Consider the following 27,134-nt stretch of genomic DNA (forward strand, 5'->3'; position numbering starts at 1 on the left):
TTTGGCGGGAACTTGTGTTTGGCGCGCCACGTGACCCCCCCGCGTAGTAACTGGGGGGACGTGTGGAGTTGCCAGACACACAAATCAAACGCGGAATCTGATTGGTCCACTATATAACTTCACGCACTCATTGGCTGGAGTGACTACGGACAATTTCAGAGCTGCCAACCTCCTTTAACCCCGCGCCTAATGTTTTGTGCGTTTTCTATGTTAACTAATTTATCTAATGTTGTTTTGTCATATGGCAAGAGTAAATTATTAAAAGAGAAACATTTTTTGATGGTGAATGTTTGTTACGAATAATATACGTTTAATATATCATCAAAACACTAGTGTTGTTGGCATTGCGCGCCTGAATGTATTGAATTCTTGTGAGTGACGTCAGGCCAACCGTGGGATACACTCACGGATCCAGACGTAAATATTACGCTCACGAAGAGGAAGAAAGTAGTCCCATGTCTGGCGCACCGTATCCCATAGAAATAATGGTAAACTCGTAACTGTATTTAATAATTCAACACATTAACATCTGCTTTTGAATTTTGTAAGAGCATTTTACTTGTAATTAAAAATATTGGACGCTCGACTACACTCTAGGGTGGTAGTGGCGGAGGAATACCGTGTTTTAAGAGCCAAGTAGACATGACCGCGCTACCAACATATATATTCATCAGTTACACTCTTGCGCTCGTGGTGAGTGGACCTGATGTGAACTTGTGCTCGGATCTCCACCAGACTGGATTTTGCTCTCGTGCTAACTGTAACAAACCCCAACAGGAGTGAATGATTATCACGGAATATGGTGGATGTAATTGTTTCTGCAAAGATTTCTCATATAGCAAGCATGGCACCACAGTCTAGCAGTGTTACTCCTCCACCAGTGTTTTGCGATAAATCTACAACAACTTGCAAAATGTGCTCAAAGTGTGGACCCATTACTACTACTACTACTACTACTACTAACACAAGTAAACCTACCGTGCCTACTGCCTCCAACAACACCCAGAGACTCACAGTAACACTCCCAAGCAGAGGTAAATCATCACATAGTATTTCTGTTATAAACTCTTTAAGTAAATGTTGCTGGGTTATTAAGTTGTTCTTGTGAGGTTATGTTTTAATGATAGTTGTGTTTGTTAGGTACCAAATTTATACCCAGGTTTCGTGTTGTTTTAGTTGGTTTAATTGGACGCGTCTACAAGTGTTGTGTAAGTGTTAAGTAATTAAGTTTGTTTAAGTGTAAGTTAGACTATTATTATATTACAGGATTACTTAGCAGTGAAGTCTAGGTGTCTCTCAGCATGGCCAACCACGTGTCTTAAGTATTGTTGCTATGGGCTTGTATTAAAGTCGTTTATATTCTTGTAACTCATTTATTACATAGATACTAAAGTAATTATTCCTGTGACTTAATGACCCCCCCCCCCATCTATTAGCTACTTATAGGGGGGGACGTGTTACTAAGGTGGTCCAGTTTTATAAGTAAGCTCATTTGAAGTAGTTATATTAAGTAAATGACGTAATTGTAAGTTTTAAGTAATGTATAAACTGTAGTAACTTAACCGATATATCTTGAACATTTTTAATTAACGTGTGTAAGTCAATTTTTTTAAATATCGTTATAGATTTTTAAATTGATAAGGCAAATTACTGTATCAGACAAAATTTATATCATTTAAGACGGTGACGCACAAGGGCAAGATGACAGTAGTAAGAATGTCATTATAATTTAACTTATCACATCAACTGTCATCAACGGTCGAGTCTTCAGGTTGCCGAACGAGAAATATTTAATCTTTTATTTTATATTGTCTTAACTACGCGTGATATAGTAACTTGTATGGATATTTTAACAAGCTTTGATATATTGAAGTCTGTTAGAATTTTTGAGAATCTCGTTTGATTTTGAAGGGAAGAGAAATGGTGTGTAAAAACCTGTTCCCAGCCAACGGTGGTTTAAATGCCTCTGTTGCCTTACTTGGAATGTATGTATTTGATATTTATTCATGAAGACTGTATATATGTGTGCTGTTAGTGGTATTGAAACTTATTGGTGGATTGTGTAAGGAAATGGTGTGTTTATTATGGGTTTAAAAAGACGTTGGCGGTTATGTGTGTGTGTGTGTGTCGGGGCCAGGATGCACTTGTCAGGAGCTTACCTTGAGGTGATATGGCAGTTGAGTTGGACGTTGTGTGTGTGTGTCATGTTAAGGAGTTTGTGATATGTAGACCGTTGTAATTTTGTTTGTTGAAGAAGATACGTTTATTAGTGGTATTTTTATCTAATTCTGAAAGCTGTTACGAGTTTGTCCCGTTTGTTTGTTATACTTTGAATTATTGGTTTATTCATGCCTATATTGTTTTATTGTTTATGTAATATGCATATGAGGTCTTGTTATTTGTTTTGGAAATTCTACACGTGTTTTTGTATCTGTACTTGTAAGGTGCTGACTCCACAGTGCTGAGAAAAAAACCTAGGTAGGTGGGTAGGAATGGCTGAGGTGACACTTATGTTGTGACGACGGTACCAGTGTTGTTTTTAAGAGAATTACGTAACGTGTTAAACCTGTTTGTTGTGCGGCAGTTGTCATGTGCGCCCAGCTGACCCGTGTGTGTACTGTATATGTAGGTCGTGCACATGTGTCGGCTCGGTTGTTTGTTTTGTAATTTCTTTGAGTTTTATTATGTTCATAGCTTTTACCGCATGGTGTTTGTCCGTATAAGGAAAACACAAAACTGGAGACAACAAATACAATTGGATTTGTTGTGGTTTGGGGATTTCGATTCGGTTAGGCTTGTGTTGCTAGGTCGACAACTCGCAGACGATAGTGACGTAACACCTCCCTAGTTATTCGGCTTTGATTTGTTTGTTGATCCACAATGTTCGTGTTGCAACTTTCGAAAATAATTGATTTTTTATGGATACATACTGTAATAAATTTTGAGTTATTGGTAATATAATGTAGTTTACGGTATAGCATGTTTTCTTTCCACATGTGTAAAGTTTCCCCTCTCAACCCCCACAGGGAGCGGGCGGCCCCTGGACGAGACTTACCGGGTGGGGCCAGTCCTGGGCAAAGGCGGCTTCGGCACCGTGTATTCCGGCTGGCGGGTGAGAGACGGCGCCCCTGTAGCCATCAAACAAGTCGCCAAGGCCAAAATCACAGCATGGGAAATGGTGAGTACATTACCTATTTATCTTGATATATGGGGTTGTGTGGGTAACTTACTGTGATGCTTCACTCGTCGTGTAACCTGTCATCGGGTAAACGTGTATAGGTTCACATTATCTGCAGGTGTGTTTGTTGTGACATTTACTAAAGGTGAGGTTCTTTAAATGACCGGAGTGTCGAGGGTAATTTATATAGGTCACACCTGGTTTTCAGTTATGAAAGTCATCGTCACCTGTGTTAAAGTGAAGTACGGGGCAGGTGTGTAGCTTAACCATAAAGGTGGAGGGATGGGGCAGAGCTGGGTGGGTGTCCATCAAAACATTTGCATCTGGCGTGAAACTAGGCCACCGGGGACGGTGTGGGCTTGCATACCGCGTGCATTAGGCTGGTGCTGCCCTGCGCACCTGGTGCGTGTCTCCAGGTCGCTGGTCTGGTTGGGTTTGGTGGGTATAGTCAGTCGAGTGGTAATGTAGGGGGATGTTTGAATGTTTTTTGATAGGTGGAAGAGGGAGGAAGGGAGAGAAGTGTGGCGGGGTTGGAGAGAGTGCAGAGATCGATATGGGCCGACGTGTGTCTCGTCCCAGGGTCTGGGAGGCGCGCATACACGCGTGGGTGTAGGCGGCCCTCCACCACCTCACCCGCCAAGATGGGCCTCATCCACCCTTCTTTTTTCCATACTTAATGTGGCTTTTGAGGAGCCCCTGGGGTCCTTGAATGGGTGAGTGAAGTGGTGGTCGTGGAGCGGAGGTTTAGCGCAGTTTTGAGGGGGGAGGAGTCAGGGCGGGAGTTTCGGCAGCCATCCAGACGTCGGTGAAGCCCGACAACTTGAGGGGATGTTTTTGAGACGTAGGTGAAGAGTCGGGTAGAGCAGACGACACGGCACAAGGCTGGCTACCTGGGGTGACGCGGCCCCTGCATTCATCCTGGTGGGGGGGAAAGGGGGTTACATCCTCCCCCTCACTCACCCTAGGCCTCCCTGAAACTTACCATCCCTCCCACCTGCCTCCTAAGACTCTCCATCCTCCCACCAACCCAAGGCCGACTCCTCCCCCCAACACCACCTCCCTTCCTCTGCGTCGATTGTTGGGAGTGTCAGCGGCGTTCTTTGCCAGATATGGAGGATGTGTGTGTGTGGGGGGGGCTTCCTATGAAAACTTCCCAGGGAAGTGACATGTGTGTGTGAGTGAGGCAAATGTAAACAGAAGACACCTACCTGCAAACTATATAAACTGCAGGATACGTAAATAAGTACAGGTACATCCTAATCTGCCTGAAATAAGATCATTGACCTGTAATTACACAACAATTGACAGACACGACAGCAGATGAGTCTTTCCTTTTCTAGTTCAAAGCTGTGTGTGTGTGTGTCTTGGTGACGTAGTGTGGGATGCAGTGCTGAATGGCGCCTGGTTGTCTCTCAGTAACGGCTCCCCTCCTTGTTTATGCTCTTACTTATTGACTTCTAACTAATGTTATGTAGGTGTGTGTGTGTGTGTGTGGGACATTGTATGAATATTTATGCGAGTTTCCATGAGTGTGAGTGTGTGTGTGTGTGTGTGTGTGTATTTTTATGCGTAGCCTTTGGTGTGTGTGTATTTCGTATATAAGAATATTTTTTTCTTGTTATATGTGAGTGTGTGTGTACTTTGTGTGTTTTACATGTGCTTAATTAGTGTGTTTATGTGTGTACGTACAAGTGTCCCAGCTTGGTTGAGACATGAGGAAGGCGTTAATCACAAACACACGCCTACCCTGTAAACCTGTGACCATGGCGAGTTGTTTGTTTACAGTACAGTCGGCGAGTGACGTGACAGTGTGCATTTCGGGGGTGTCTTGCGTGTCGGTATCCTGCTTGGTTGTGTGTGTGTGTGTGTGTGTGTACTCTTTACAAGCAATTATGAGTCATTGGATTACTGTATGTTTTGTTGGTGGTTGTATCATAATATTTAGACATTGTTTCTCAGGGATATGTCTTAAGTCATAATACGGGGTTTAAGTGTAGTTGTTTTGTTGTTTATTTATCTTGGTGTGTGTGTTAAAATTCATTAAGAGTATTGTTGTGTTTTAGTGTGTTTTATAACCCTATATATACTACAGCATTGTCGAGCTTCAGGTGTATAAGCAGTCACGTGTGAGCCATTGTTGTGCGTCATAGAATATAAACTGGAGTAATGCTGGGGTTGTGGGGGGTATTTCCACTGTTTAATCTAGTTCTTGTGGGTTACATCTGTTCCTGTATCTCCCCTTACCCCCTTTTACCTTCCCATGTTGGTTAATCTCTCTCTCTCTCCGCACTTGGTTAATTTACTATTATCCGTCCCTCTCCCCCCACCCCTCTTCCTTCTTTCTCTCCCTCCCACACCAGCTAGATAGTTTCCGTCTGGGTCCCGTCAACCGTCTTGTGATTAGCCAATAGACTCAATATTGAATCACAGGACACTTCCGGCGTGGGTCCTGCTGGCGCGCGTCGGGTAGAGGGAGGTTGGGGGGTATGATCCCGTTTGTGCTGTAGGTGTTTGAGCTGTTTGTTTTTGTTTGAGGTGGTGTTTTAAATGTTGCTGTTTGTCCATTGTTGTAGGTGAAGGGAGAGAGTACGTTGAGTTGTGGGGTATGTGTGGGGGGGGGTGTAAGGGTGGGGTTTGTATTAGGGGAAGATACGGGGGGGGGGTGGTTGAGTGAGGGAAAGATGTCGAGGCGTTCTGGCCAGGTTGGTGTGAGGTGGAGGGTTAGGGTGTCCACTATATAAGAGTTCATAACCTGAGATGTCCTTTGATCCATAATGTAATGTGAACCCCCCGTACTGCTGGGAGTTGTTAAGGGCGAGTCTCCCTTTATATCGTCCTGGGTTTATTGTCTCCCTTGCTTCTGGGTCCTCACCGTGTGTCTGTGTCAGGTCTTCAGTGTGCTGCTAACTGGTCTTGGTACACCCAACACAACAACGCTCATACGTCAAGTTGCTAAGAGTGGTGTCATATCCCTTACACCCCCTCGACCCAATTCTAGGTTGCTGAGGGTCTCGACCTTGATGTAAGTTGCTAAGGGTGGGTCAGCCTTGGTATGGTCGCACTCCACCCTCTCCTTCTCCCCACCCTCGACCATTCACCATCACACACACACATGGTCTGTGTGTGTGAGCGTGGCTGTCTGTGCTATTTTTAACTCGACTCCCGCCTTGGGGTACAACGCACCTCTCCCTAATTATCTGTAGTACTGTTTACATCAGCCAGGGCCTCGGCAGTACCAATGGTGGACTGTTTTGGCTGATGTTATGAGGTATGAATGGAAGTAGATGTTTTGGCGGGAAAGTTAGGGATGGAGGATGATGGTTGTAGTACTACGAGGGGGAGAGGATGGGGGGGTTGTGGTAGGGGTGATCCTGGCGGGAGGGAGGGAGGGTGAATGTTGCCGTCATGAGAGCAAATTTTTTTATTTCCCGTAATAGCATCACTCGAATCTACAAGTACCAAATACTTTTTACGTTTACTACACTTTTACGAGACCGTAATAGTAGTAACAGATAATATGCTACTGGACGATATCATAGACAATTAGTGATATGTTTGTGGATAGATAAGAATAAGTAGTGTGTGGGGACTTGGTTGATGGCGCGTCCGGTGGAGGGGCGGGGGTTAGCGTTAGGGTAACGACCGAGGTGAAGCGGCGCGTTGGTGCATCTGTTAAGAGTCCCGACTTGGGTGGTGGTTCAGTGTGAATGGACTCTTAGGCTCACAGCTTGTTGGGAGGAGGAAGTGAGGATCCGGGGGGGAGGAGGTGTGTGTGTTGGCAAATGAATCATACCTCGTGGGTCTGTTTACCTTCTTTTCAACAAACACAGGTGACATTGTAGGTATAGGCAGGCAATAATGAATATACAGGTAATATGTAAACACGTGTAAGGGACAATAGGTACAGTACCATACACTGCCTTGCCGTTTTTGATCAATTATGTAGATACTATTGTTATTGTTTTAAATGTGACTACCTTTCTTTTTCTCATGGTGGAGGGGCTCTAAAAGGCGAGACATTGTGTAGGTGTAGACAGGACAGAGAGTGGGTAGAGGAAGGGGGTAGGTGAAGTAGGGGCCAATTGTATGGTAGAGGGGCTTCAAATTAGCACAGTTAAGAGTACTTGGACGCGACTGTAGCCTTATAACTGGCGTCATGTTGATTTCCTCTCTCTGCATTCCCTCCCCCCCACCTACACTCGCTCCCTCCCCCCTCCTACACTCGCTCCCTCCCCCCCCCTACACTCGCTCCCTCCCCGCACGGTTCCTCAGCAGGGTTGGGTAGCGGCGGCACTGAGGGTTGACTTGTGGCCGGACCATAGGATTGTTTGGAATGTCCGCTGCCCCGCCCTCGTGTTCCCTGCTGCTGGGTGGGCGGTATTATGCCCACACCTGCCTGATCCACCTCCTCCTTGTTTACATGTTCATCTGTTTATGTCCTCCAACTGGTTAATCCAGTTCTTGTTTGTGCCAACATCCTGTTTACTCCCTCGACTGTTTCTCTTGTTTACACTCCGTTGCTTGTTTACATACACCTTTAGCTGCCTGTTAGTGGTATTTGTTAAACTACATATATTTGTGTTGTTAATCTTGAGGCGTTTATTGTGTGGCCAGCGTGGCTGTGGGCCTATCCATTGGACCTGTTTATGCAGTAACACGGGGAGGCGCATCTTCACCCGTAACAGTGAGGAGGGTGTATCTTGTTTACAGTGTTGTAGCGGGAGTTATTGTAACCTGTTTGTGTGTGGCGAGGCGCTACAGGAATGTGGTGAGAAGCGACGAGGAGGAATGTTGTGGGTGAGTTGATCATCTTGGGAGGGAGGCTGTTGTGCCTCCATTGGTCGAAGTCTTCACGCTTCTTGCTAACTCTCACACGTTACAGGTCTCCCTCTCACACCTACCTGCAGATGATGCCGACACAGGTGAAATGAACAGATACAAACTTTAGAAGTTCATTGAGAGACTCCAAAGTGCCCTCTATAGTCCCGGGTTTTTTTCTTAATGAACTGGAGTAAATTTTCCATTTTTTTATACACCGCTTTTATTGTATTCTTTCCCTTTCCTTCCATTCCTCCTCCTGTTACCAACCTCAGCACTCGCCTGGATGTTGCTCATCGGGGTCCCGACGTCCCATCACCTGCCATACACCTGAAGCACAGTATCAAGACGAACCCTTTTTTTTTTATCGCGGCCCCCAGCCCTACCTAAACCATCCACCTATGCCTGTGTTCCTCCCTCTCCTTTAAGAGTGGTGGTGGCGTGGGCTGCTGGGCGCTAAAACGAAGGGGGAGGCTAGGAGGGAGGTTTTACGAAGCGCGCGGAAATTTTTAAGTCGAGATTAGTGGTTTTTAAGTTTTTGCGAGGGTTTGGGGAACTCTGGTGGGACGCTGCAGCCACACTGGGCCTTATACGGGGTACAGCCTTGTGGTTACCTGGGGGAGATATGATAGCCACTCCGGCATGTTGACGTAGTTCCTCCCACCCACCTACCTATCCCCTTCAGGAATGTCCGTACGTAGGTCAAGTAATCCCTCCCCCTTTTCCTGCCCACCCCCTGAAGAATGTCTGCACGGAGGTAGTCTCCTTCAGGAATGTCCATACGTCGGCCAATATCCTCCTGGCATCCCTTTTAAGGTCGCGCTCTCAGGAATGCCCGTAGGTCTGGGTCCTCCCTCGCCGTCTGGGTGTATGGGTAACAGTGTGTCTGTGTGTGTACAGGTGTGTTGAGGTAGTGATTTCAACACCTGTCTGAGAGAGACTTTTGTGTAGTCATTCTGAATACCTAAGTGTGGGTACCCCCTCCTCCCTTCCCACGCTAGGCAAGGTTGCTGGGTACCTGAGCGTACCATCCGCGCCTTGGTACCCCGCAGTGACCTCTCGATATCACCACGCAACCCTGCCCTGCATTGCCCACGTAGCAACCTCTCACTCCACCCACACACATACCAAGGCGTGGGAGGGGTGGAGGAGGAGAGGGTGTTGGTGTGACTGACCGATGCTGGAACGTGGTAATCCTCTCCTCCTCGACGTGTGTGATGTTTTAACAGTAATCTGAGTGAGACCAGCTTTGAGTCATAGATAGGCTACCTGGTCAACTGTACACCCGACTTGTTTTAATTCGTGTTATGTACTGAATGTTAATGTTGGAATCTAGAGACAGCACACATGACGGGTGTTAGGTGGGTGATGTTTTAAAGGGGAGGCGTTACCTGAGTTATAGACACTTGTCGAGTCTTTACCCTTTTTGAGGTTTAAATGTGAGGTCTTGTGTTGACAGATGAGACACGTGCAGTTGACATTTAACATACTTTTGTGTCCCAAGAAATGGTATTATTTTTGTCACTGAATTAATATAGGTATTATTTAAAGCTAGTGTTTTTAAATTAGACCTTATCTGTTAGGTGTTACTTCATGTTTGATGTTAGTGAGGCTAGCGGGTGGTGAAGGTACAGTGCCACCTGTCGGGAGTGTTAGGGAAGCACAGTAGGAGTCGGTGATGTGTGTAGTAAGGTGGTTCAGGTGTTAACGGGAGACAAGCGGCCAGGAACGAAGCGGGGAATTCCTTCTGCCTACCACCATCCCGTCACCCCACTCCCTCCCCGTCACCCCACTCCCTCCCCGTCACCCCACTACCTCCTCGTCACCCCAAAATGACATCGATAAAGTTACGAAACCACGAAAGAGCTCGATTGGTTGATGAGACTGTGGTGGTTAAGGCCTCCTGTGATTGGTGATTTTTTTTCTTCTTTTACTGACGCGGGGAAACTTGTGTATTCTGGCCACGATCGTCATTATAGGAGGGGGCTGAAGGTATGTGGGTGGTGTGGTGTGTCTGTCTGTCTGGCCTTCCATCTGTCTCGTCTTTATGATTGTCTGATGTCTATCCACCCGCCCATCTGTGTGTGAGTGACCAAACCACAGATGACCAACGGCTCCCTCCTGATGCTGCAGTCCGTGACGGCTGCGCTTCCCCCTTCCTCTCCTCCCCCTCCTTCCCACCATATCTTCTCCCTCCCCTCATTCCATCCCTCTTTTCCTTATCCCCCCCTCCACCTCACCCCCCGTGTCCCCCCCTCCCCTCCATCGGGTATTACAGGTGTGTCATGTAGGTCAGGGATGTGGTGCTTCGATTCCCCCCCCCCCTCTCCCCTTCACCTATCAAGATCTTATCTACTTGTGGAACGCAAATAGGCCTGCTAGGGGGAGGGGTTGGGTTGATAGGCCTACCATGTTATCACTGGCGTTACAGATAGAGTTAAAGAGAGCGTTTCATGTGGGTGCTTGTGGGGGGAAGGTAGGAACAGGTGTAATTTACGAGAGATTATTATTATTGCCTCTTGTTAGAATTTATCGTAATTATCGGATCTTTTTAATCACTTGTCAAGTTTTCTGTAGTATCCCTCTTCGTCATCCTTTCTGTCCTTCCCCCTTCCATCGTGCTGTTCATACTTCGCGTCATAGTGTTGGTAACTAGAGATTATGTAGGTCGATCGGTGTATAGGATATCTCTGGTCGGTATAGTTAATCGGTGGCTAATTGATGTTAGAGAGACACATGTAAGGTAGCAGCTAGAGAGAACCATTGACAGCAAACAGTCGGGCAATGGCAGACAAACGTAGACAGAAAGGGACTTGTATTAAGAACGAGAGGAGATAATTTTGAAGTTGGTGGTGTTAGCGTGTGCAGGCGGCGTCAACCACAAGCGGGGTGGGCAGTGAAGCACAACACCCCAGCAGGCAGTCGGACACATCCACGTCACCCGCCACTCGTCTGTCTTGTTCCTCCTCCACCTGCTGTCTTGTAAGGGGGGTGGGATGGGGTGGGATGACCTGCTTTGTTGGTGGGACGCTCAGGCTAGTACAGTATCTACATTGTTGGGATGGAGGGCGGTGTGTATTGGGGAGGTGTTCGTGTGTAGTTCGTCTCTTTATTACTTACGTAAGGTAAACCTGAAGTGTTTACAGCGCCTGGTGTTACGGGATCTCTCTCTCTCTCTCGCGCGCACACACACACACACACACACACACACACACACACACACACCAGGTTTTTGTGTTCATTGTCCTTCTGCCTCCCTCGGTATTCTCTCTGGCTGCTACCCCATCAGAGAATTAGGGGGTGGGGGCATTACACACATGGGCCAACTTGTTAGGTGTTGTACCGTTGACGCCGCCTGGGTGTTGAAGTGTAGTGTATGACTGGGAAGGGGTGTGGTCGAACAGGTAGAATGTACCGTAGCGTAAGGGAGGGGAGGCGTTGTGGGGGTTAGGGAGGGAAGGGGGCGAGACCTTGTGTGGAATGTGGTGTGGGGCAGTGGCCTCCTTGAGCCCCGGGGGCAGGGCAGCAGCACGGCCCTGGTTGTTGTCTGGTGGGTACTGGGGCCTCCTCATTGTGTTGCTCAAGTATTGTGTTGCCGACTCTTAACATTTGTCAGGACACCTTATATAGTGTGTGTGTGTGTGTGTGTGTGTGTGTGTGTGTGTGTTCTGAAGCCACAGAAGGAAGGATTATTAATATAACTTATGTTTGTTGTGTTGCAGGTGGGAGGTCGACGTGCTCCACGAGAAGTGGCCCTGCTGTTAAGGGTGACACACGTGCCTAACGTGGTGAAGCTCTTGGACTGGCTGGAGCGAGATGACTCCTTCCTGCTGGTGTTCGAGCGGCCGGAGCCTTGCAAGGACCTCTTTGACTATATTACAGAGCGCAAGGTCATCCCAGAGGCCGAGGCACGATCACTCTTCAAACAGGTGAGGCACACTTGGCCTATAGAGGTCATGGGGATTCATTTTATATTAGGGTTATTGAAGGTCACTGGTGATGTGAACCGCTGGAGCTTAATTACACGTTTTATATTTTATTGCTGATAATTGAAAAGTCATGGTCTCAACTCTGTATTTATTGTCTATTAAAATATCACAATAGGCTGAGTGTATACACGAGTGATAACAGTGTATTTTTAATTCTTCAGGTGGTGGACATCGTTCGCGACTGTCATGCTGCTGGCGTCATCCACCGTGACATAAAGGACGAAAATTTGTTGGTGACGTACGACTCCAAGGGGCGGGCGGTGCTCAAACTCATAGACTTCGGCTCCGGCGCCCTCCTGTCAGATAAAAGCTACACAGACTTCGATGGGACGCGGGTGTATTCACCGCCTGAGTGGATCAGACACAATCAGTATGAGGGCGTGCCAGCCACCGTGTGGTCGTTGGGCATCCTTCTTTACGACCTCGTGTGTGGAGACATTCCATTTGAACACGACGAGCAAATCGTGGCGGCACGTGTACAGTTTCGGTCTACGGTAGGCGAGGACTGCCAGCACTTGGTGAGGTGGTGTTTGCGGGTGCGGCCCACGGAACGGCCCTCCCTCGACAGTATCCTGCAGCACCCTTGGCTAGCCAACCCTCAGCCTACACGAATCCGTCACCCTGACCAAACCTCCCTTGATAAGTGCTCCACCTCATCCCAAGAGTCGCTTTGATGGCGGCCCCCTCTAGTGGTGCTGTAACTTGCACCCGACCTCACCTGTAGCACCGCCCTCACGCCCCGTGCCAGGCTGCCGCCAGCACCGTGGCCACACATGGCTTGACCTGCGGGCAGCAGCCTCCATCTGGATTTGTGGGCAGCGCCACATATCATCCCTCATACCAAAGTTTGGGCTTGTAAAGTCCGCCTCTCACTGTGGGGATGTAAATCACGGCGGCGCCTATGTACAGTCCCCTTGCCGGCACCCTGGCGGTGCGTTGTCCCTGGCCGGGGGTACTCAAGATCTCCGGCCGTATTTATGGTGCGGCCTGGCCCGGCCCGCCCTGGGCCGCACAACTATTTATTGCCTGCAACCTCGCCCAGGGGCGTCCTGCCCCTGACCCAGCCACTGCTGCCCAGGCCACAGTAACACCAGTGAGGGTGTGGTGATCCTCGGCGGTGGAGCAGCAGTCATGGTGGGCGGCGGCGTGGCTCTGGTCACCACCACCCCATACGCCCACCACCCTCACTCTCGCAATGCCAAACAATGCAGTCTCGGCTATCTTCTGAATGAGCTTCAGGCTTGTAAACCAAAGGTTATTATGTTACGAGTCCAGACTTTCCTTGTAAAAATGTAAAGGACTTAATTTATTTTGGTGCTTGAACTATATGAGCGTGTATATAGTGTACATATATTCTCCCCTTGTACAGATTTGATCATAAGCCATTGCTCAAGTGTGTAAGTTCTGTATGATATCAAAAAGTCATAAGTCGGACAAAGTAAATGTTTGTAGTACTATTTGCTTGGACCTGTGACCCCTGCGTCCGCTCCCTCACAAACAAACAGCGTATCCCAAAGATGTCACGAAATTGATGTTCGGTTGTGCTGGGCTTCCCTCACCCCGGTAGATGCTCCTGGAGAAACTTAACCTCTTACTGTACTTGTAAAACAAGTGCAAGGAAAACAGAGGCCAAAGAGAATATTTGAAAAAAAATAAGTAGTTTTATTACGATATTCTTATTTGTTGGTTCACTTCCTTTATTTGTTTAATTTTCTCCTTGGACATGAAATCTAGGGTTGAGAGGCAGAAAGACACCGATTCTGTAAAAAAATAAATCTTCCACATTTTGGTTGCTTATTTTCAGATGCAGATTTAAAATATAAAAGATTTGTTATTTCTGTTTTACATTTATTTGTAATTCTTATTTCTTGTTAAATATAAAATCGAATTTAAGATGCGGCCATACTGCACGTTTCTTCATAGTGGCCTTGTTTAAAAATAATTTTCTTTATAATTTACTCTCGAGGTAAAGCCACAAATTCTATTATTTTTAAAAACTAAAAATTTACACTGAACTCTTAATGACGTCAAACCTACTTGGAGAAGACTGAAGGATGTCATTGTAACGCCTTCAGTAGTCGTCAGGTGGGAGTCTGCTCCCTTGATAGTTCTCAGTTAACGTGCACAAGCGCTCCTTAACCTATGTCTGTCTCCAAGTCGTCATGATTGCTGCCACACCATCATCATCACTGTTACAGTAGTTGGGACAAAAACAAATATTTTTGTCATGTATCGTAGAGAGATTCCGCTCGTGGTGAATTTGGTAGTTTTTATATGTGTTATGTTTTCATGTGCCTCCAAGTTTAGTAATTACCTATTATTTTGTACTAATTTTTTAGTCCAATTTTGGTGTCCTAAGATGTATTTGGAATTTCTAGGGTGGTCGTAGACTCCCAGACATTGAATTAGATGTTTTATTTAAGTCGTGTTTTGTATGCAAAGTCCTGTCCTCATGTCACCTGGTTTATTGTGATGGTCCTGGAACACAGCGGAACATTTCTGTCTCCTGTTTACATAAAGCTTCACATCCTCTCAAGTGGAGGAGATGGTAACATTCTTAAGTTATTCCACTCATAAACCTGTGGATTAAAAAATATACTTACATATATAAAGCTTCCATTTATATGTACAACGAATGCAGTTGCATTTTATATTATTTTTCGTACAAATCTTTGTTTAAAAAATAAACAGGAATATGGTCGATAATCACCGCTGCGTGTCCGAGACTTAACCTCTTGTGTTATGTGTGCTTCATATGCTGTGGTAAGGGGGTGGCTTCAGGCGTGTCTCTGAGGTTAACATTTCCAGCCTTTCTCATGATTTTTAACCTCCAAGACATTGAAGTCGGTTCCTTTGTCATAGTCCAGTAGAGCAGAATTTTCTAAATATGTGAAGGTAATAGGTGAAGTATTAAGGGCTTTTGCAATAAGAATTTTGTGGTTTTCGTGTCAAATGTCAACTTTGTACAGCTTTGGAGACGTGGCAAATGTCAGTCCAATTGCCAAAAAGACAACTCGTTGAGACTTGTATGTGCTGTGTTCTCAAAGAAAAGACAAAATATGTGTTGTAAATTGTGAACAAGTTCATCGGAGTTATCTGGAGGACGACCCTTTCACGCATTTTGATTTTAGTTAAATCCAATTTGTTTTGTATAAAAAGAAGTAGGTAAGTTACTCTGGCGGTGACACAAATTGTGAATAATAATTGTATCCATGTGAGTCCTGTCGCCGAGTCCGTCACACGCCATCTGCCTTCTGGAGTGCTTCTCGAGGCTAGCAGTAGTCCACGCCTCTCAGGGTCGTGAACGGCTTTAAGATACAGTACTCTGTAAATTACGTTGTAGCTAAAGTCATTTAAGTACAGGATAGACTGTAATCTTAGTTAAAATTACCATGTAACTTGAGGTCATCCTGTTGAGTGCCATTGGTCATAGAATATGTTGTAGTGGTGAGGCTTGTTATTGGCTTAACTAGATGTAATACTTGTCAGTGTGGAGGGTTAATGGTGATGGTTTTGAGGAGCGTGAGAGAAGGCAGGGTGTGAGAGGGAGAGAGAGGCATTAGGTGACATACATTTGTGTTTGACAAGAAATCATAAAAGACGTATTTTTGTAAGTAAATAAAGCGAAAGAATTGAACGTCTCTTTTCTTTAACATTTTTCATAAACAAAGTTAACAATATGAATGCTGTCATTACTCAATGTATGACGGGAGGAAAATTGAAGCTTGAGAACAATTGCAGTGTAAGAAGCATTGGAAATACTACAGCATTGCAACTATTGCAAACACTAGAACAGCTGCAACAATACAACACGAGAAACAACTGCAACAATACAACTAGAAACACTGCAGCAAAGCAACACAGAAGAGGTCCAACAATGTAACTCTAGAAACACTGCAACATTGCGGTACTAGAACAGGTGCAACACCACTAATCCAACAGCAACTGTAACCCCACAAGTGTAAAACCCCGTCCACACGATCGAGCAGTGCCTGGCGGGCTTTGCCCGGTAAACGGGCAAAGCCTGTGTGGTGTACACACGGGGTGGTTGGTAGTGGCGGGTGCCGTACAATTACCATGGTGAGTCGCAGGAATAATCGCCGGACAGTTAAAGCGAAGAGCATAGCGTTGTGTACTATAATAGTTGCTGCTGTGTGCAAAAAGAAGAACCAAATGCAGAAAAAGGAATGGTGCAGAGTGGTTAGGTCGAAGAAAAGTATTGGGAAGTCATGCCACGATTTTGTGTGAACTGCAAGATGGACATGAGCAAGACTTCACCAATTACATGAGAATGGACCCCAACACCTTTTACAAACTTCTAGCGAAAGTGGAACCATATATAAAAAAACAAAAACAGGATTCCAATATGAGGGAGAGTATATCTGCAGAGGCTCGTCGAGAGGCAACGCTCGTATATCTTTCAACTGGGTGCACCTACACGTCACTTCAGTATAGAACGAGGATATCTAAACAAAGTATGTCTCGCATAATACCTGCAACTTGTCAAGCCATGTATGAAGTACTCAAGGAAGATTACTTGCAGATGAGATTTGTAGTACATAAAAATTCATTGAATAATGTTAGAATTATGATATGCATAGACAGGAAGCCATGGGACTAGAGTGAGGAGAGCGGCAGGAACGAAGAACACACACACGAATGTCCTCATTACACAATACATAAACAATCTCCCGTTTATTGTCACGCCAATAATGTACATTGCATAAGCTTATTTGGTTATACACTGGACACCTGGACCGAGCGGGGAACATATACGTATCACATTTGCAGTACTCAGAGTCGGCGCTCCACCAGGCAGGCGGACCATGAATTCGCTCAACGACGGGCACTGGCACTCCTCTGGTTTGCCCGCCAATTTTGCCCGATAACGGGCATTTAGCGCGTGCCCGCCGGGACAACTGTAACAAGTGAAACACCACAAGTTAGGTCAGGTCTTCTACACCATTAATTACCTCAACGCCATATCACTAAATTAAATCATTTACGGCCATTTTTCCAAACAATACAAGAAACTTTATTTTATTATTAAGAAGTGACGCCTGTTATTTTAGCTTCATTTATTTATTAAATGACCCTAAAATGGCCAATTACCTCAATGCTGAATACCCACACCACCTCACGACGGTCATTCTCTAAAGCCTTTTATTTTAACATACCTTAGGACACTTTAAATGACCCAGCCCTTGGTCAGTGTATTATCCCTCTTGCCTACAGTACTTACCCCTTCCCTTCACTACCCCTCCCTTACACTCACTACCCCTCCTTTACTCTCACTACCCCTCCTTTACACTCACTACCCCTCCTTTACTCTCACTACCCCTCCCTTACACTCACTACCCCTCCTTTACTCTCACTACCCCTCCCTTACACTCACTACCCCTCCCTTACTCTCACTACCCCTCCCTTACTCTCACTACCCCTCCCTTACTCTCACTACCCCTCCCCACACCTCACCACCTCACACTCACACCCTCCCCACTCCTCACCACCCTCCCTGCCTCACCACCCTCCTTTACTCCCACCACCTCCCCACACTCACCACCTCCTCACCCCTCACACTCACCCTCCCTTACTCACCACCTCCCCACCCTCACCACCTCCCTGCCTCACCACCTCCCCACCTCACTCACCCTCCCTTACTCCTCACCACCCTCCCCACTCTCACTCACCCCTCCCTACCTCACTCACCCCTCCCTCACTCCCCTCACCACCCCTCCCTTACCCTCACCACTCCCTCCCTTTACTCTCTACACCACTCCCTCCCTTACTCTCACTCACCCCCTCCCTTACTCACTACCCCTCCCTTACTCTCACTCACCCCCACATTCCCCTCTTTCTCTCCCTCCTTCCCTTCTGCTCTCCTCCCCCCCTCACAATCCACCTCCACACCTCCATCCACCCTCCCCCCTTCCATCCACCCCCACACACCTCCATCCACCCTCCCCTTCATCCACCCCCTCCCCTTCTCATCCACCCCACATCTCCATTCAATTCTCCCCCTTCATCCACCCCCTCCCCCCTCCATCCACCCCCTCTGGATGTTGCAAAGCCCCAAGGCGCCAGATGCAGCCCACAACATTACACAACCTGGACGATGCAACAACCCAGGATATTAATGCAGGGTCACGAACTGGATGTGTTGCTTATCTGAATATTGCAGAGTGTGGGATGGAAGGGGGGGGGGAGGGACGGTGGAGTTACAGTAGTTACCATGTCACCACCCTAACTACACAACTACCACACGATGACTCAATCACCTCCTTCCCCCGGGTGTGTGAATCAGTACTAATCATTAGGGTGATAATTTACCACCATTTACACGGTTAAGTGATTCTGTAGCGATTACCTAGATACAAAGAACAGTTAATCTTGGTGCCGCTGTATGTATCTTGTGATGTCATAGGTCAAGGTCATTCTGGTGTTGAGTTGGCACTTCTCCCCCCCTCCCTCCCACCCCCCTAATTGAGTGCCTTGTACCTGTGTTGTTACCGGTGATTGAGTAATGGTGATGTTTACTTTATTGTTTGGTGATTGGTAGTTACTGAGGAGCCGTAATGGGTGATTTATATAATCAGTATGGTATTGTGAGGAAGGGATGATGATGATGGATTAGGTGATTGAAAAGGATTGGAACACGACAGAAACATTAGAGTCAAAACGGATTGTAACTCGACAATTTATGGAGGGAAAAAAATAATTAAAAAGAATTCACGTGATGTTTTTCTTTTAAGTTTAATTACAATCCATTGATATTTGTACAAGTTAAGACAGATAGAAGCGTCCAGTTGTAATATCCCCCAACTAAAGGAGGCGGCATAATAAAACAAGGTTGGGAAAGAATCTTAAAAAATACAAATGAAGAGAAATTGAGAGATCAAGTAGATAACAAACTCCATTAGCAAGACATTCGTTGAATTCAAAACTGGTCGTTAACGGAAATCATAACGGGTTTCTAACGGAAATTAACGGTCACTTACTGAATCCCTTGGTGGAGGGATTCTTTATTTTCTAACTGATATTAACGATTGTTGTCAGAAACCTTGTCAACTGTTGTTTGATTACTTCTTAAATCTTCCCCTACCTTCCCCTACCCCCTATTTGCCCTTACCTACCTACCTCTCCCCCTATTCACGCACCTGCACCTCACTCCCTTCACCCTCCCCCCCCCTCACACTCTCCCCTCACCTTCCTCCCTCCCCCTCACACTCTCCCCTCACCTTCCTCCCTCCCCCTCACACTCTCCCCTCACCTTCCTCCCTCCCCCTCACACTCTCCCCTCACCTTCCTCCCTCCCCCCCTCACACTCTCCCCCCCCCACCTTCCTCCCCCCCCTCACACCCCCCCCCCACCTTCCTCCCCCTCCCCTCACACTCTCCCCCACCTTCCTCCTCCCCCCTCACACTCTCCCCACCTTCCTCCCTCCCCCCTCACACCTCCCCCCACCTTCCTCCCCCCCCTCACACTCTCCCCACACCTTCCTCCCTCCCCCCCCCTCACACTCCCCCCACCTCCCTCCCTCCCCTCACACTCTCCCCACCTTCCTCCCTCCCTCACACTCTCCCCATCTTCCCCTCCCCCTCACACTCTCCCTCCCCCTCACACCTCCCCCACCTTCCTCCCCCTCACACTCCCTCCCCACCTTCCCTCTCTCCCCTCACACTCTCCCCCCACCTCCTCCTCCCCCCTCACACTCCCCCCTCACCTTCCTCCCCCCCTCACACTCCCCCCACCTTCCTCCCCCCCCCCCACACTCCCCCCCACCTCTCCCTCTCTCCCCCCCCACACTCTCCCCCACCTTCCTCTCTCCCCCCCCTCACACTCCCTCCCCTCACCTTCCCCCTCCTCCCCCTCACACTCTCCCTCACCTTCCTCCCTCCCTCTCACACTCTCCCTCGCTTTCCTACCATTCATTTTAAAACGCCCCTGATAAACAGTTTGTTGCTAGGTGCTGAGTCCCGCCTTGGTTACTAGGCGCTGTGTTGCTAGGTGCCGGCTTTGTTGCTAGGTACTCCTTGTGTTGCTAGGTACTCCTTGTGTTGCTAGGTGCTCCCTGTGTTGCTAGGTACTCCTTGTGTTGCTAGGTACTCCTTGTGTTGCTAGGTACTCCCTGTGTTGTTAGGCATCTTGTGTTGCTAGGCACCTGTGTTGCCAGGCACCCCTGTGTTACAGGTGCCGGCTTTGTTACAGGTACCCTTGTGTTGCTGTGCACTTTGTGTTGCTAGGCACTTTGTGTTGCTAGGCACTTTGTGTTGCTAGGCACCCTTTGGCCAGATACCCTTGGCTGCCAGGTACCTGTGTTGCTAGGTACTCCTGTGTTGCTAGGTGCCACTAATATTGCGAGGCGTCATCATGTTGCTGGATGTCCTTCAATTGCTCACCAAATCAAACACAGGTAAATGTTTTATCGATAACTCAAGTCGACGTAAGTAATAAGACGATAAAAAAAAACCTTCACACGGACAGACAGACAGACAAACCCTCTAGCCACACTCCATAGTCTACGAGGAGGGTCATAACAGCATCAGCGCCTCAGTATGGGAACAGACAGATAGTAGATCTCTCATCCTTATCGCCAGTCCCAACAGATAATAACAATCACTTTGTTATCGGTCAAGGTCACCTGTTGTTCACCTCTACATGTTATTAACACACAATAACAATCACCTGTGTTTTACCTAATTAGTATACCAAGGTGTTTTGAGGTCATATATACGTAGCTTTATGAATGCGTATACGCCAATACAAACATTAAGGGAGAACACACTCTAAGGATAAGCGTCACCAAATTTCAGCTAAAGTTGAGGTTAGGTGGAGGGAGGGTAGGGTAGGAAGATGGGAGGGAGATGGGAAGATGGGAGGTAGGGTAGGGAGATGGGAGGGTAGGGTAGGAGATGGAGAGGAGAAGATGGAGGTAGGGTAGAAGAGGAAGATGGGAGAAGGATGGGGAAAATGTTTTCAAGTATTAAAGAATTTATTACTATTATTTTATTATTCAAATTACGAGAGAGAGAGAGAGACTACCTATCAACAACACAGCCTCACACAGTCATTTTTAGCCGGAAATTATAAAGCAGTTCGCCTCCGTGACGTCACAATGTCAACAAACTCCATCGCTGAGCATTGTGGGTTTGAGCTGGCGGGAAATTCGGTCAATTGTTCATTATAAAACCCCCAAACTCAAAAACTTTTAGGCGGGAAGTGACATTGTGACCGTTACGAACGTTATTTCCGTTATTTGACATTGTGACCGTTACGAACGTTATTTCCGTTATTTGACATTGTGACCGTTACGAACGTTATTTCCGTTATTTGACATTGTGACCGTTACGAACGTTATTTCCGTTATTTTTGTATTTGAATGGTGGTTGATATTACGTGTTTTTATTAGTTCTTTAGCTTATTGACCTTTAAAATGGTAGTTAGGGTTATATGAGCATTTTAGTAGATTTAATATAAGAAGATCTTGGTATTCTCAATGACTTGTTCAATAGAGACTGATAACATAAATGCTTTCGTTTAACACAGCAGATATACGTACACAAACACGCCCACACATGTATGAAAGACACGCACACATGTACACAAACACGCCCACACATTCATATCACAACATACGTCTGCAAATTATACGTACATAAATATCTGCACACATGTTTACCACATAGACAAATCCACACACACACACAAACACACACACACATATACACACACACAGAGACAGACGACACAGACACACACACCCACACACACACACACGCACACACACCACACACACACACACACACACACACACAGACACACACACACACACACACACACATATATATATACACACACACACACACACACACACACACACACACACACACACACACACACACACACAGACCCACACCTAATTAAAAGTTTTCACCCGTATACACAACTGCGATCTTTTCCAAATCCCATCATACTTCTGTAGCTCCCCCAGCACCACCACCACCAATGCCTCAACAGTCTACTAACTAGTGTTTCGTGGAGCCTATCTAGTTAAGGTAGAGTCTCAGTGCAACTTTGATACCATTTTCTGAGTGTATTTTGTTTTCTAACTGGTATTAAGTATCTAACTTAACCCTAACTTATCCTATCCTGACACTAACCTATATAACACTAATCTGACCTAACTTGATCTACACTAATCTAACCAAACATAATCTTAGTTAACACAAATGTAACCTAACCTATAGCGCTAACCAAAAATTAACCTAACCTGAACAAAAAAGTTAACACACGCACACACACACACACCCACCCACACATACACACACACACCCACACACACACACACACACACCCACACACACACACCTCACCCACACACACACACACACACACACACACCTCCCACCCACACACACACACACACACACACACACACACACACACACACACACACACACACACACACACACACACACACTATCAGGGACTCAGTAAGCACAGACACGTGGTTCTGTTCTGGGGCGTGAAGCATTGACCGACAAACACTCCCCCCGACACCTGTACCTTAACCTACGTGTTCATCAACAGCTAAAGAAACACATGTGATCACCTGTCATTTAACACCTGTGTATAAGTCTCCTGATTTACATGAGTTCAATGAGTTCTTTTATAAATATCAAGTCTGCTTGTATGAATCTCGGTACAAATCTGTCACACACCTAATACACACCTGTCACACACCTAATACACATCTATCACACATCTATCACACACCTAATACACACCTGTCACACCTAATACACACCTGTCACACACCCTTGAGGACGCTAACTTAACCTTTTCACTTCTCTCTCCTTCCCCTCCCTCACCTCCCATCTCTCCCTCACCTCCATTCTCCCTCACTCCCATCACCCCTCACCTCCCCTACCCCCTCACCTGTTCTACCCCCTCACCTGTTCTACCCCTCACCTGTTCTACCCCTCACTTCCTACCGCTGCTGCATCCTGCCACTCACCTGTCCTACCCCCTCACCTGTTCTACCCCTCACCTGTTCTGCCCCTCCTGGCTGCCTCACCTGTCCTGCCCCTCACCTGTCCCTGCCCCTCACCTGTCCTACCCCCTCTACCTGTCCCTGTCCCTCCCACTGTCTCCCCTCTGTCCCTACCCCTCACCTGTTCTACCCCTCACCTGTTTCTACCCCTCACCCCTGTCTACCCCTCATCCCCTGCCCCTCACCTGTCCTGTCCCCTCCACCTGTCCCTACCCCGCTCCACTTGTCCTACCCCTCCACCTGTCCCTACCCCTCACCTGTCTCCCCTCACCTGTCCCTGCCCCTCACCTGTCCCTACCCCGCTCACCTGTCTACTGCTCACCTGTTGCCTCACCTGCTCCTGCCTCCTGTTCCTGCCTCCTGTCCTATCCCCTCACCTGTCCTACCCCCTCACCTGTCCTATCCCCTCACCTGTCCTACCCCCTCATCTCGTCAAGCGACTAAACTGCGTAAGTCTTTAATCAATGATAATTATTGAAAAAGTTGATTACATGAACGACCAGCTGGAGTCTTATAAGGGGTGATGGAGGGGAGGTGGGGTGATGGAGGGGAGATGAGGAGGGGTGTAAAGGAGGAATGAAGGATGAGAGAAAGGGGGGGTGGAAGGGGGAGGAAAAGTGCAGAATGTGTAGTGTGTGTTGTGTGTGTATGTGTGTGTGTGTGTGTGTGTGTGCGCTTGTGTGTGTGCTGCAGCTGCAAGACGCGCACACACTTGTAACCGTGCTTGAAGTGTGTTAATGGACTCCAGGTGTACAATGCTTCACGACACACAAACTGAGGTCATTATGAGGTAGAGAGCGGTAATATACCTCACGCCACCGCTAATAAAACACTTTATAGCCGCTATACCAAACTTACATATGCAATAACTGGCTTTTTTTATTGTCCTTTTCTTGCAACTCTGCACCTGCGAGCGAATTACACTGTTGTTGGTCTGTCGGAGCATATTGCAAACACAGTGCATGGCGAGAGAGAGAGGGGGAGGGAAGGGATAGAGAGAGAGAGAGGGAGGGAAGGGATAGAGAGACAGAGAATGAAGGAAGGGGAAGAGAAAGAGAGGTAATATCGCTTTATTTGCCATAGTTATACGCCAGATAACATCGACGACGTTGCCAAGATGAAACAAAAACAATGATACAGCAAAACATCCGAATGGTATAGGCAACTCCCACCCAAACATTATAAACAAGATACTTATTCTCAAACATTCCTACGATAAATAATTCTCACAGGGATATATATAACTAATAGACTGTTATAATAAAAACACCCAAAGATATCTGTACTAAAATGTCGCCAAGGTTACGCTAAGACTTAACTTGGGGTCAACTACGAGGTCAATTTAAAGTTTAATTTTCACACAATCTTAAGTCTTGTTTACTGTATGTATGTTAATCTTTATTTTCTCCCTCCTCCTTCCCCCACTTTCCTCCTACCCCCACTTTCCTCCTACCCCCACTTTCCTCCTACCCCCACTTTCCTCCTACCCCCACAACCAGTAGTTAGCGCGTGGGACCATTTGAGAGGTCAGGTACTGGGTGATAGTACACATGTCTCATCTTAATATATTGTTGTACAGTAACTGCTGGGTAGGTGGTTCATCCATCTCTCATGTACGTAGATACAGATAATGTGGTGTAGTGGTCAGCATCCTCGCCTCGCAAGCGAGCGGACCCGAGTTCGATCCCCGGGCAGGGTGAAACTATGGGCAAGTTTCTTTGCGCCATTTGCCTCTGTCTACCCAGCAGTAATTGTGAACCTGGATGTTAATCGATTTGCGGATAGTATTCCGGGGTAATGGTTAGCCAGTGCAGTTGGCGAGTTGTCCGGTCTTCTCGGACTATTCCTTGACACCGGGTCATGCAGCTCGTTAACTTAGGGTGTGGTTGTTGTGTTGGCGACAGCTTCTACACCAAAAAATTTCACGCCTAGGAGGCCCTTGGACCGGCCATCCTCGATTTCGTGGGGCTTCCATTATTATTTTTATTATTATTCTTACACACACACACACACACACACACACACACACACATGTAATAAGCAAGCAAAAAACGCATCCACTACCAGCAACAATGTATATATACAATACAAGATGTACACAATTACAAATAAGTATTATCACTCATAAATATCCCCCTGATAATTATTGGTCCCCGTAACACACTTTAGCAGGTCACACTCCAACACACTATTATAACACCGTAACACACTTTAGCAGGTCACACTCCAACACACTTTAGCAGGTCACACTCCAACACACTTTAGCAGGTCACACTCCAACACACTATTATAACACCGTAACACACTTTAGCAGGTCACACTCCAACACACTTTAGCAGGTCACACTCCAACACACTATTATAACACCGTAACACACTTTAGCAGGTCACACTCCAACACACTATTATAACACCGTAACACACTTTAGGTCACACTCCAACACACTATTATAACACCGTAACACACTTTAGCAGGTCACACTCCAACACACTATTATAACACCGTGACACACTTTAACAGGTCACACTCCAACGTAGGAATCGATAGGTAGTAATATGGCCAGCAAAAGGGCGACTCTCAAGCACACCGTAAACTCGATTCCCAGATATCGACTAATGGGAGAGTAACGACCTTATATGTGGTGTGTTATAGGCTAGCTAACGACCCTATATGTGGTGTGTTATAGGCTAGCTAACGAGCCTATATGTGGTGTGTTATAGGCTAGCTAACGACCCTATATGTGGTGTGTTATAGGCTAGCTAACGAGCCTATATGTGGTGTGTTATAGACTAGCTAACGAGCCTATATGTGGTGTGTTATAGTCTAGCTAACGACCCTATATGTGGTGTGTTATAGGCTAGCCAATGAGCCTATATGTGGTGTGTTATAGGCTAGCCAATGAGCCTATATGTGGTGTGTTATAGGCTAGCCAATGAGCCTATATGTGGTGTGTTATAGGCTAGCCAATGAGCCTATATGGTGTGTTATAAACCAATGAGCCTATATGTGGTGTGTTATAGGCTGTAATGAGCTATATGTGTGTTTTATAGGCTGTGTGAGCTATATGTGGTGTGTGCCGACAATGAGCCTATATGTAGTGTTTTATAAGCTAATGAGCCTATATATGGGGTGTGTTATAGGCTGCAAATGAGCCTATATGTGCTATGTTATAGGCTAGCCAACATTGTGGTGTGTTTAGGCTGTGTGAGCCTATATGTGGTGTGTTATAGGCTGTGTGAGCCTATATGTGGTGTGTTATAGGCTGAATGAGCCTATATGTGGGTGTTATAGCTAACAAAGCCTATATGTGTGTGTTATAGGCCTCAACACCTATATGTGGTGTGTTATAGGCTAGCCAATGAGCCTATATGTGGTGTGTTATAGGCTAATGAGCTATATGTGGTGTGTTATGACTGTAATGAGCCTATATTAGGTGTTATAGGCTAGCAAATGAGCCTATATGTGCTGTGTTATAACTAACGACCCTATATGGTGTGTTATAGGCTAGCCAATAGCCTATATTGGTGTTTCAATAGCTTTGTTATAAATGGCTGCATATATGTGGTGTGTTATAGGCTAGCCAAGAGCCTATATGTGGTGTGTTATAGGCAGCCTATATGTGTGTGTTATAAGCTGTGTGAGCTTGTGTGTTATAGCCTTCAATGAGCCTATATGTAGTGTTATAGGCTGTGCAGCCTATATGTGGGGTGTTATAGGCTGGCTAATGAGCTATATGTGGTGTGTTATAGGCTAGCCAATGAGCCTATATGTGTGTGTTATAGGCTAGCTAACGAGCCTATGTGGTGTGTTATAGGCTAGCCAGAGCTATGAGTGTGTTATAGGCTGGCCAATGAGCCTATATGTGGTGTGTTATAGGCTAGCCAATGACCTATATGTGGTGTTATAGGCTAGCTAACGAGCCTATATGTGGGTGTGTTATAGGCTAGCTAACGAGCCTATGGTGTGTTATAGGCTAGCCAATGAGCCTATGTGGTGTGTTATAGGCTAGCCAATGAGCCCTATGAGGTGTGTTATAGGCTGTGTGAGCCTATATGTGGTGTGTTATAGGCTGTGTGGGCCTATGTGGGGTGTTAGG

General features: G+C 46.6%; 1 protein-coding gene across 1 annotated transcript; it reads left to right on the plus strand.

Moving 5' to 3' along the window:
- The first annotated feature begins 658 nt into the window (after positions 1–658).
- Positions 659–15,622, plus strand: LOC121861672 (serine/threonine-protein kinase pim-1-like). Its single transcript, XM_042359567.1, has 4 exons — positions 659–1,034; positions 3,027–3,178; positions 11,719–11,925; positions 12,147–15,622. The coding sequence occupies exons 1-4, from the start codon at positions 800–802 to the stop codon at positions 12,657–12,659; spliced, it is 1,107 nt and encodes a 368-aa protein (XP_042215501.1). The 5' UTR covers positions 659–799; the 3' UTR covers positions 12,660–15,622.
- Positions 15,623–27,134: the final 11,512 nt, after the last annotated feature.

This window comes from Homarus americanus, unplaced genomic scaffold (genome assembly GCF_018991925.1).
Source record: "Homarus americanus isolate GMGI-L3 unplaced genomic scaffold, GMGI_Hamer_2.0 scaffold53854, whole genome shotgun sequence".
Lineage (NCBI taxonomy): Eukaryota > Metazoa > Arthropoda > Malacostraca > Decapoda > Nephropidae > Homarus > Homarus americanus.

Excerpts from the sequence above, each read along its gene's own strand:
- LOC121861672 (XM_042359567.1), top strand. The coding sequence starts at position 800 with ATGGTGGATGTAATTGTTTCTGCAAAGATTTCTCATATAGCAAGCATG. Across the intron at positions 1,035-3,026 it reads AGTAACACTCCCAAGCAGAG|GGAGCGGGCGGCCCCTGGAC; the intron begins GTAAATCATCAC and ends CAACCCCCACAG. Across the intron at positions 3,179-11,718 it reads AAATCACAGCATGGGAAATG|GTGGGAGGTCGACGTGCTCC; the intron begins GTGAGTACATTA and ends GTTGTGTTGCAG.